Source organism: Sus scrofa, chromosome 6, assembly GCF_000003025.6.
Source record: "Sus scrofa isolate TJ Tabasco breed Duroc chromosome 6, Sscrofa11.1, whole genome shotgun sequence".
NCBI classification, from domain to species: Eukaryota; Metazoa; Chordata; class Mammalia; order Artiodactyla; family Suidae; genus Sus; species Sus scrofa.
The window spans coordinates 47,302,149-47,313,154 of record NC_010448.4 but is presented as its reverse complement, the minus strand read 5'-3'; the positions used below and the strand labels follow the sequence as shown (position 1 = coordinate 47,313,154).

Here is an 11,006-nt window from a genome sequence, read left to right as displayed (position 1 = left end):
TCGATCCCTGGCCGAGCTCAGTGGGTAAAGGATCTGGTGTTGCCATGAGCTGTGGTGTAGGTCGAAGACGCGGCTCTGATCCAGCATTGCTGTGACTCTGGTGTAGGCTGACAGCTGTAGCTTCGATTAGACCCCTAGCCCAGGAACCTCCATATGCCGTGGGTGGGGCCCTAAAAAGCAAAAAAATATATGTATATATATATTGCTCAGGCTAAAGCCTTGGAGCCATAATCTTGACGCCTCTCAATAATGAGCTCCATATCTAAACAGGTGAACTTGACCTTCAAAACAGACCCAGGATCTTGCCCCCTCCCCCCCGCCCAGTCCTTTGCACCAGTCTCCCCTGGACCATCCCGGCAGGGCCTCCCTAGGTGTCTTGCCCCCTCCCAGCGTCTCTCCCCAACAGGCAGCCAAAGGGAACCTGTGAATAACTGAGTCAGGTCACACCCCTCCTGTGCTTGGAGCCTTCCTGTAGCTTCATCTCACTCAGGGTGAAAACCAAAGCCCACGCGATGGCTCACAAGTGCCCACAGATCTTCCATCACCTTTCCGCCTTCATCTCCTAGGTACCCGCCTCCTTGCTCCCTCTCCTCCGGCTCCTTTGATGTCCTTCAGGTTTACCAGACACGCTCCTCCCTCAGGGCCTTGCACGACTGTCCCCTTTACCTGGAATGCTCTTCCCCGCGCGCGGAAGGCAGGCCCTGGCACTCCCTCCCTCTCCTCCTTCAGGGCTTTATTCAAATGCCAGCTCCTCAGTGGGGGCTCCCTGATCATCGTGGCTGCAATTGCCTCTCTCCCTCCGCTTTATTTTTTCTTTATAGTATATATCCTTCCTAACATGTTACTGTCTCCTTCACTAGATCATAAGCTCCTGGTGGGAAAGGGCTTTTGTCTGTTCTGTCCACGGCTCTGTCCCCAGGGCCTGCGATAGGGCTTGGCGTACAATGCGTGTTCACTGAATGTAGAGTTGACTGGATTATAGCATTCAGCCAGAGGGTCTGCTTGGGACCAGAGGATGGGAAGGAGGGAAGGAGGGAAGGAGGATGTGGGTGGGGAACTGGTCCGACAGTTGAGGAAGGTGAGTAGAGAGGGTGCGTCCATGCGAATAAAGAACACAGGCTGAGACTTTGTCACAGACATTTCTTGGAGCCGATATCTCATGCCCCCTCCTCCAATGACAAGGCTGGGTCTTTGGCCCCCATCCTCCCCCACTACTTCAGCCTGCACTGATGATAACAATATTGAGGTCACAGACTGGCTTAGACTCAAGATCAGGAAGATTAATGTCGGGGTGCCTCCCCCAAGTCTGAGGGCCAAGCATCCAATCTGAGGGGCAAGCAGCCGGGAAACTGGGCCTGGGGGCTCCAGGGTCTGAGGTCTTCCTGGCTCCCAGGGTCAGCCCTCCATGCACCCCTGATTTAGGGGTGATGAAGAGTAATCATGGATCAGAGGTGGGTATTAGCAGGGAGAGGGACTGGGAGACCTGGGAGAGGCGGTGCTGGGAGGTGGGAGCCAGGGGACCATCCCCCAGCCCCCACTGCTTCCTCCGCAGATCCCACAGCACCTTACAGCACTCTGGTCCCCCATCCCACCCCTCCCCAAAACGAGGTAGGTTAAGAATGGAGCTTCCCCCCCCGCCCACCACGGAAGGGAGGAGACCGAGGCACAGAGAGGGGGATGGGGACCCAGGCGGCCCCAGCCCCCAGTCCCTCCGCCCTCAGCTCTGGTGGGTCTGACAGTGATGAGAGCTGGGCAGAGTGGGGATGGGAGGGACACCCCCTTTCCTCTCACCCATCCCGGCTCTGGTTGAGAGAGCTGAATCTCACAGGTTCCGGATGTAATAAATAGTTAATAATTTAAAGGAAGTGACAGAAGGATCCATCCCTCTGGCCCCCTTGACCTATCCCTTGAACCCCCACAAGGCCATCCAAGTCTGGGTAATGAAGAAAGGCAAGTGTGCATTTCCAGATGCTTGGGGCCAGATGCAGGGCCCAAGCCTGTACAACATTGAGATGGTGTTGCCCCGAGACCATGATCCCCACCCCACCACCACGCAGGCCATCAGATCTGGGGTACAACAGAAGTCCCATGCCACTCGGGGGAAAAAGACCGTGGAACCCCCCTTCCCCAGAAGAGGTGTCTCAGAGGGCCAGCAAACAGGCTTTCAAACTTTCCAAAGCAACCCCCAACTCTGAGAAAGTGTTAACAGGGGGGCAGAACACAAAAGGCTTGGACTAGGGCTGGAATGTAAGATTGGGCTTGGGAGAGAGTCTGCAAGGCTGTGGAGTGTGTGTGTGTGTGTGTGTGTGTGTGTGTGTGTGTGTGTACGCATTTATGCCAGCAGAGCCATAGCTAGGTGCTTTTGTGCAACTCAGAAAAATGCACACCTTCCTCTGAGGGCACAGCATGGCCAGCCCCACTCATCACCTGGTCTGTGTGCCTTTGCTTAGTGAACAGCCTGCACAATCATCTGTGGCAAAGCTGGGTCCTAGACCTGGGAGCAAGAGAGCTCTCGGGTGGTCCTAGAATCCAGGAACATTAGCACAAACTGGTTTGTCTCTCCCTTGGGGTAATGGGTAGCTCTGTGGGATGTTGGGAGCTTGGGCTGCTGCCCTTGGGACTCGAATTCCAGAGTCTGCGATCTTAGGGTCTCAGAAACCAAGGGCAACAGGTCTCAGGGGGTGCACAAGCTGGGTCTGGAGCATATCGAGCTAGAGAGGTTAGCATCCAAAGAAATCTGGGACCTGAAGTTGCTAGGTCCCTGGGCACCTCAGAGCAGACTGTCTCTGGTATGGGGGACCAAGGTCTTGGGTCAGGGGCTATCCCAATATTGTGTAGGCTTGAGTCCTGAATTTGGAAGGGTCAAGGGCACCTTGGGGTCTTGGATCCAGTGCTCCTAAAGCACCTTGGGGTCACTTGGGACAAGGAGTCAGAGGTCTCAGTTGCCATGAACGTCCCATCTTCTGGGAGCTGGGCTCCCAGCCTTTAGGAGATTGGGGACCTGTAGGTAGAAAGAAGTGAAAGATTCCAGGACATTCCAGGGCTTGAAATCCAAGTCCAGGGAGAATTGGAAGAGGGTTCTCTGAAGGGTTAGGACCAATGTCTTGGGCCTTGAGGGGTTGGTGGCCTTCAGTCCTACGTCTGGGGTTAGTAGACACCTCAGAGTCCCACATATGAAATCAAAAGCTCCTGGCGAAACAGGCCTGGAATGGGCAGGTCTACAGGTCTTTGATCCCTGGCCCCCAGAGCACCCTGGAGGCTGGCTTGTGCATCTTGGGTGGTGTGCGTGTGGGGTGGGGGGCTCTGAGATGGGTCTCCCGAGTTATTTGGGTCAGAGAGCATCCATTTGAGCACATCCAAGGACTCAGGGTATCTTAAAAGGGTTTGGTGTCTGAGAAGTCCTAGGGCTACAAGAATATCTCAGATTCGGATGCCTCAGGTTTTAGGTGAGCATTCAGGAACCATGAGGGATGATTCTGGGTCCTATGATCTCAAAATCTGGGAGTAATTGTCTACAGGCAAGGTCAGGTACTGGCAACTCCTAATTCTGGGGCTGTAATCTGAGGGTTCATGGTGCCAGGCATGACTGGGTGTAGGTTGGTAATTTGAACAGGAAGTCACGATTCAGGATCCTGTGGCTCCCAGGGATCGGTATGCTCCCCTACTTGCCTGAGGTGAAAAGTCTGGGGAACCCTCTTCAGTCTAGGTCGAGGTTGAGGGTGAGGGTGGAGGACGGGGATGCCAGAACTCAGGATGCCTGGGCCCTCTTGGACAGACATCCCAATGAAGCTGGATCTGGGGTCTCTCAGTCCTAGATTCGGGGTCCAGGTTCCAGGTCTGGGGTCTCTCAATCCAAACTCAAGCTCCAAGTTCCGGGTGTGCCTAGGTTTGGGTGTGGGGGCCGAACGGAGTTCGGGGTCCTGGACCCCCAATTTTGGGTCCTCGGTCCGGCTACTGGACCCACCAGGCCGTCCTCACCGCGCCGCCTCCTCGTGGCGACCCCCGCAGCCGGCGCAGCCGCATCTCGCCGCGACCCAGTGGCACGCGCGCAGGGGCGCGTAGCAGCAGAGGCAGGGCACGGCGAGGGAGAGCGCGGCCAGCGCGGCCCAGCGCGCGGCGGGGCGCGGGTGGCCCGGCTCGCAGGCGCACGGGTCCGAGAAGTCGCCCTCGGCATCCGACAGGCAGTGGTAGAGCAAGCTCTCGGCGCACCACAGGCAGCTGAGACGGCGCACCAGCAGGCGACCTGGGTCCGGGGCCTCCGCGCAGCGGCCGCCACGCCCGTCCGCGCGACGGCGGAAGAGCGCGCGGCAGTGCACGCAGCGCGCCGCCTCCTCCGCCTCGGGGGAGGCCTTGGCCGGCGCAGAGGCCGGGCCGGGGCCAGGGGGTGGGCGAGCCGGGGGCGCTGGGGCCGCAGCCTCGGTGAGAGGGGCAGGTAGGACTGCGGGGGACCCCAGCGCTGCGCCCCTCAATGCGCCGGTTTTGGCGAAGCGCACGACACAGGTAGACAGGGCGAGAGGCGCGGGCGGCCCCGCGCGCCGGTAATCCTCGTATCCACGGCCGCCCCAGCCCGGGCCCCCTACCCCGGCCAGGGGCTCTGGAGGCTCCGGAATCCCTGTGAACGGTAGGAGCGGAGGGTAGCTCTGCGGAAGAAAGGAACAGGAGGAGAACAGGTCAGTGGGGTCTGCAATCCCCTACATCCCACTACAGTTTATCCTGGCCTTAGAAGACCCGAGACTCCTAAGACCCAGCCACAGGCTTCATTCATCCTAGGATCCTGTCCTGGGATCCTGACTGCCTGGGTCTGGCACTCAGACTTCTAAGCACCCAGCCCACTCTTCTTCCAGGGGGAGAGAGGACATCTAGGTACAGACAGAATAATCCAGGCCCCAAGCCGACACCTTAAAAACCCAGTGATCCAGGCTCAGTCCTGCCCTCTCTCAGGAACCGGAATCCCAGTACCCAACCCCCTCTACTCTCAGATTCAGGAGTCCTGGACTCCAGCCAGCTCCTGCCGGATGCAGGAGTCTGGTCCCGGGGTCCCTTTTATCCCCTTGGATACTGAGCGCCACCCCTCGTGAATTAAGCAGTGTAAAGAACTCCTTCCATAAGCATCAGCACCCCCCTAATTCATTGTCCAAGTCGTCCTCCAAACCCCTGTGAAATTCAGAACTCCAACCTCCAAGAGCGCAGGAGATGGGGGAAGCCCTCACCCAACCTTCCGAGGAACCCAGGCCTAAGCTCCCCCCCGCCGTGAGGTCAGGTCAGGCAGCCCTTAGGATCTGTGTGTGGTTTCTGGCCCGATAGTGGCCCCAGCTCCCGCCCACTTCAGGACCCCGGCGCCCAGCCCCACTTGCCCCAGGAGCCCCAGACTTCCGCTGGGGGTGGGAGGTCGCACCTGAGCGGAGGAGCGGCGGCGCTGGGGCGGTGTGGCCGACCCGAAGCCAGAAGCTGATTCCACAGTGACGATGGGGGCCGCCGCGGCGGAGGGAGGCGTCTCCTGGCGGCTGTGACTGGAGGAGGAGTCGCTGTCCACGTGGGACTGGGGGAGATTGGCGGCCTCAGAGCCGGGACCCCTGGCACAGCCGATGCCCTTACATAGACCCCCTCCCATTGCGAGCGAGGGCTCTGGGGCCAGACAGGCCTGGGCTCAAGCCCCAGCTCTGCCACTGACTGGTTGTGTGACCTCCGGCAAGTGAGCTCATCTCTCTGAGCCTCAGTTTCCTCCGCTGTAAAATGGGGATCATAAGTGTCTATTCATAAGGCTGTGGTTAGGACCCACTGTAAAGGGCATAATACATGCCTGAGGTACAGGACGAGCTGCAAATAGTTATTATGATTTGACACTCCCCCCCTCCCCGCCTGCTCAGCTCACCAACCTACAGAACATCAAATCATTCTCCCTTCTCAGAAACCCTCTGCCTCGGCCATCAGCTACCTTCCTGCCTCCTTCCCACCGCCACATCTTTATTGGGGCAGTGCCACCCACCTGGAATGCATTCTTTCCATCCAAACCAAGCTCAGTCCTTCACAAGATGAAACATCATTTCTCAGACCCTCAGTTTCCTTTCTGTAACTTGGGAATCATTCCTAACTCATCCGATTACCATCTTCAATAAGCATTCATTGAGCACCCACGACATGCCAGGCTCACATAGGCCACTGGGAGGATCTGAGATGGAGCATGGAGAGCCCAGCATCTTTCCTGAGTAAGTGCTCAGTAAGTGCCCTGTGATTTTGTAGCCCCACCCGCATCCCCCGTTACCCTAGGAATCTCCCTTTTCTGCCCAGGGTACCAGTTTTGTTTCTGCAAGTGTTCTCAAGAAACTCCCACTGTCCCCAACAAGTGCCAAATCGAATCTGACATTATATACATTTATTCCTTTCATCATTTTATTCAACATATATTTACCGAACACTTACTGTCTACCAGGCAGTATTTTAAGCACTGAAGATGCATCAAGAAAGCAACAAAAGATCCTTTCCCTCCTGGAGCTGACATTCTAGCGTGGGAGATGGACAGTAAAGTAATAGATAAGAAAATTGTCTATTGGGAAAGGAAAGAAGAAAAATATCATAGAAGATGGGGAAAAAGAATAGGATGAGGAGCACTGGGAGATTGCCATTGTAAACAAGTTATGGGGGGGGGGGGCTCACTCCTGGATATGCATGTAAATCCCTGAAGGAAATAAAGGAAGGAACTATGTGGTATTTGGGGAAGAGTGTTCCAAGACAGAGGTCCAGCCAGTGCAAAGGCCCTGGGGCAGGAACATGCCTGCCCTCTTGAAGTCACAGTGAGGAGGCCAGTGTGGCTGGAGCCAAGTGAGCAGGAGGAAGTGTACTTGGGGACCAGATGGTGTGGGATCCTAAGTGCCACAGCGAGGACTTTGTCCTTTACCGTGAGTGAGATGGGGCCCCGCTTGGGTTCTAAATGGGGGAATGACCATGGGCTGTCTGAGATGTCAGGAGGGTCTCTCTGGCTGTGTGTGGGAAAGGAAATGGGGCGGGGGGCAGTTGATGAGCAGCTGGTGACATAGGCCAGTTGGGAGGTGAGGTCAGGCAGTAAACCACTTTCTGATCATTTTGAAAGTGGAGCCAATACTTGCTGACAGATGAGACACATAAGAGAGGAGAGGAGTCAAGGATGACCTCAAGGCTCGTACCCTGAGTAGCTAGAAGGATGGATTTCCCATGAATCTGTTCATCTGTTTAATGTTTTTTCTAGTATACCTTAAAATGTTTTTCCTGCCTCTCCACACTAGAATAGAAGCTCCATGAGGAAAAGGACTTTGTTTTGTTCAACTTATCGAAGGTGTTCAATAAATACCCTTGAATGAATGTGTAAATCTTGAGAGAAGAGAAAAACTAGAATAAATGGGATTGAATGGGACACTAATAGTTTGGGCTCAAATTCGTGTCCCCAGCATGTGGCATAGTGCTGGATACACAGTAGGTGCTCAAGAATGTTTGTAGAATAGAAATGAACCCCTGCCTCCCAGCAGAGCTGTACCCTGGAGACTCACCGTCAGAGGGCAGGGGGTCTCTGCAGTGTCCTGGGAAGGGGAGGAAGAGGAGGAGGAGGAGGGGGTGAGTGAGCCTGGGGCAGGGAGAGAGGCAGAGTGTTAGTTTCCTGGGCCCAGCTTCTCCCATCTCCTACCCTTCCACCCCTCACTCCCCCACCGCTGTCCCCAGAGCCCACCACCTGCTCCACTCACCTCGACCCAGTGCAGCCAGCGCAGCCAGTAGGCTCTTCTGGAACTCATCGGCCTCTGCAGGACTCTGAAACGTCAGCCCAAACTTGCAGTCACCCAGGCTCCAGTGGTGGAAGATGGGGTTCACCTTGTTGTAAACCAAGCCTGGCCTCAAGGTACACTCCAAGGTGGTCTGAGGGGGGCAGGAGGGGGCCAGGTCAGACACCCCATTCCAGCCATGTCTGTGACTTTCCTGGGCTCTATGGCAGAGCATCCCACAAACCTAATTTCTCAATCCTAGGAGTACCCTGTAGCCCCGATCAACACCCCAACACCACCCCCAAATTGTACTGAGAACACCTCTGATACCCCAGTATTTTCCCCAATCCCCTTGATCCCTACATTTGCCTAACACCTCCCTCTGATATCTCAAGAGGAATCCCAAATTTTACTGAATGCCTCAAAAAATTAGTCAGCCTCCTTCTGAGATCCAATATCCCCCATTTGACTCAATTGGACCCCCCAAACTTTACTGAACATCTCAAAATATTATTATTTATCCCCTTCTGATGCCCCAAGAATCTCCCCCAAACACTACCCCTCAAATTCGTCTCCAGCTCCCACAGCTTTCCCCTCTGATGCTAGTCAACACCTCGGATGGTCCCTCATTTTCTGGCCCAACACAACTGCATTCTTTTACACCCTTTCAAATCCCCCTACACGCTTCCTTCCACCCTCTGTTCTGAAAGGCAACCCTTACCCCAAGCCTTCTCAATCCAGTTCTTTCTACTACCTCCCTGGCTGAAACGTCAACATCTCTTTCCACTTCATGCCAGACAGTCCAGAATATTCCTGCTGAACCCACAATAGGATTGTAAACCCTCTCTGACACTTCCAGATGGGCCCCCACCAAATGCCTCCATATATTTAGAGCAGTCAGGGGCCCGTGGTGTAAATGCCTCCTGGTGAGGATCTCTGAGCAAGATGGAGCCACGGGGAGGGTTCTGAGCAGAGGAGGGATGTGATCTGAGTCAGGTGTTAGCACAGCCCCTGTGGAACAGACCGAAGGTGGGGGAGGGAGCAGGAGCAGGGCAAGGAGACCAGGGGGGAGGCTGCTGTGACAGTCGAGCAGGCAGTGGCAGTGGACAGGACCTGCTTCATAGCCCCAGTAGTCCGGAAACTCTCAACTCGTATCCAGAGGACAGACATTCACTTCCAACTCCATCCCACACCCCGGTTTGATCCGGGCTGGGAGATGACCGGACCACACCTCTGCATTCCCAGCCCCGTTCCCCTACTTCCCCACACCCCACACCACCCCCATGCCCCAGGGTGGCTCACTTTCTGGTCCCGGAGGCGCTCCCCGTGGATGACGTAGTGCCCCTGGCGGGCCCCCCCCTCGGGCCTGGCCCCTCGGACCCGACATACGCTCACCTGGCTGAGGCCCCCGCCCCCCACAGGCAGCCAGCCCCCACTGGAGTCATCTCGGGCCATCACCACGGCTCGGACCCGAACCATGTACCTGGAGGAGTTTGGGGGGGACAGAGACAACACCGTCAGTGAGCCCCAATCCTGTTCTCCTATTCAGTGTCCCCCCCATCCTTCACCTCCCCTCTTCAGCTCCCTCAGCTGGATCTACTGCACCCTCAGCCAGCCTGTACCTCACCTTCCATACCCACCTCCACCCCATGCCACCTTCTCCCCGTCCCCATCACGTCTCTTCTGCCCATCTTCTTCCCCATGCCCACCTTCCTCCAGCACTGCTTCTTTCTTCCTCTTGCCATCTCCTTCCTCCCATGCCTACCTTTTCCTCCATAGCTACCTTTTTTCTCCCTACCCACCTTTTCTCCCTCTCCCCATCTTGCCCGTCCTCACCCCCCATAGCTTTGCTCTTCCACTTCCCTTCCTCCTCCTGCTCATCCCCTATCAACCTCTCTCCTTCTCCTCCCTCTGCACGTACCCACAGCCCCACCCATCGTCCCCCTCACAGCTGGGTGCCTGCGCATATGTATTTTCTTAGAGCCCATCAACTCAGCCCCAGTCCCCCCTACACTGCCTCCGCACCCTGCCGCCCAGGCCACTGGCTGGGTGAGAAACCCAGGCTCTCTTCCCCCCACCCCTTCCCGGATTTATGAATGAGACCGGATGCAAAGCTCATTGAGTCACCCGGCAACGGGAGATGGGCAGAGAGCAGGGAGAGAACCAGAAATGGCCAGAGACAGGCCGAAAGGGAGATGGAGGCAGAAGAAGCCAGGAACGGGCGACCGAGACACATCCAGAGAGCATTTCATTCACAAAATCAAGGTTGCTCCCTCAGGCCCCTGCCGAGGAAAGGCAAGGGGGAGAGATTGCGGGCGGGCAGGCGGGCGGGGAGGGGGGAATTGATCCCTCCTCTTCCCTCTCCCGGCCCCAGCATCCTTCAGAACCATCTTACCCCGCCCCCCAGCCCCCCTCCCCCCTGTTCAGGGACCATAGCCCTCCGCCCAGCAATCAGGATCAGCCTCCAACCCCTCACTACCACCTAGCGCAGGGACCTTGGTGCCCCAGCCTCAAGCACCCAAGCCACGAGCTCTAGCCCCTTCCCCCACCAGCAGGCTGTCGGGTTTCCCCAGCCTTTCGGGAGGGGAAGGGGCCGCCGCAGCGCCCCCAGCCCCCTTTTCTCAATGGGATGGGATTTTGTGAATGAGCAGTCACGTGACGCTGCTTCCTTTGTCCGCCCGCCTCCCCCGACAACAGGTGAAGCAGAGAAAGAGGGCAGGGGTCCCCCCCCAGGGCCTACTGGGATGGGATGCCGGGATTTCTGGGTGCCCTACGCTCCCTATGATCTGTTTCCTGGGGGGAGTGGTCCCCAGATTTCCTCAATGGTGGGGGTCCAGTACGGAAATTATGAATGGGGTGTCCTCGTAGGAAGTCCAGGCCCCCCCAAATGGAGACTGGTACCCCAAATGGCTGCCGCGCAGTTTAGGAGCCCCCACCCCCTTGTCCTTCCAGCCAGGGTCTGGGGGCGTCCCGGTGGACAGGAGGCGCTGCGCGGTCCCGGCTGCCCCCTCACCGTGACAGGCCGTCTGTCAGCCCCCGCCCCCTCGCCCCCCTCGGCACCTGCCTGGAAGGCTCCGGCCGGGCTCCGAGCGGTGGCGACGTGGCCTCCTCCTCCTCCTCCTCTTCGCTCCAGCTCCCTCGCTGGCTCCGGCGGCGCTAGAGACGGGCACCGGGAGCCGGGGCGAGGGGGGAGGGAGGGGAAACCTGGTAGATGGGGGGGGAGGGGGCGGCTTGGGGGGAGGGGTAAGCGCGAGGCAGGCGCACTTGCCCGCTGGGTCC

The 11,006-nt window shown here is 57.4% G+C and overlaps 1 protein-coding gene across 5 annotated transcripts; it reads right to left on the bottom strand.

Moving 5' to 3' along the window:
• Positions 1,121-10,944, bottom strand: SPRED3 (sprouty related EVH1 domain containing 3). 5 transcript variants are annotated; one of them, XM_005664587.3, is made up of 6 exons: positions 10,792-10,944; positions 9,030-9,210; positions 7,713-7,881; positions 7,521-7,594; positions 5,396-5,539; positions 1,121-4,640 (listed from the first exon to the last, which is right to left on the bottom strand). In XM_005664587.3, exons 2-6 carry the CDS (start codon positions 9,204-9,206, stop codon positions 3,975-3,977), a joined length of 1,230 nt encoding a protein of 409 aa, XP_005664644.1. In that variant the 5' UTR covers positions 9,207-9,210; positions 10,792-10,944; the 3' UTR covers positions 1,121-3,974. The 5 variants fall into 5 exon arrangements, with proteins under 5 accessions (XP_005664644.1, XP_020950001.1, XP_005664645.1 ...); XM_021094342.1 differs by having other exon boundaries at positions 9,123-9,210; XM_005664588.3 differs by having other exon boundaries at positions 10,788-10,935.

Bases quoted from the DNA above. Each gene is read 5' to 3' on its own strand.
- SPRED3 (XM_005664589.3), bottom strand. From the start codon at position 9,570: ATGGGGGGTGAGGACGGGCAAGATGGGGAGAGGGAGAAAAGGTGGGTA. The intron at 7,595-7,712 runs GTGAGTGGAGCA...TCCCTGCCCCAG, and splicing joins GCTGGCTGCACTGGGTCGAG to GCTCACTCACCCCCTCCTCC. The intron at 5,540-7,520 runs GTGAGTCTCCAG...AATCTCCCCCAG, and splicing joins AGACCCCCTGCCCTCTGACG to TCCCACGTGGACAGCGACTC.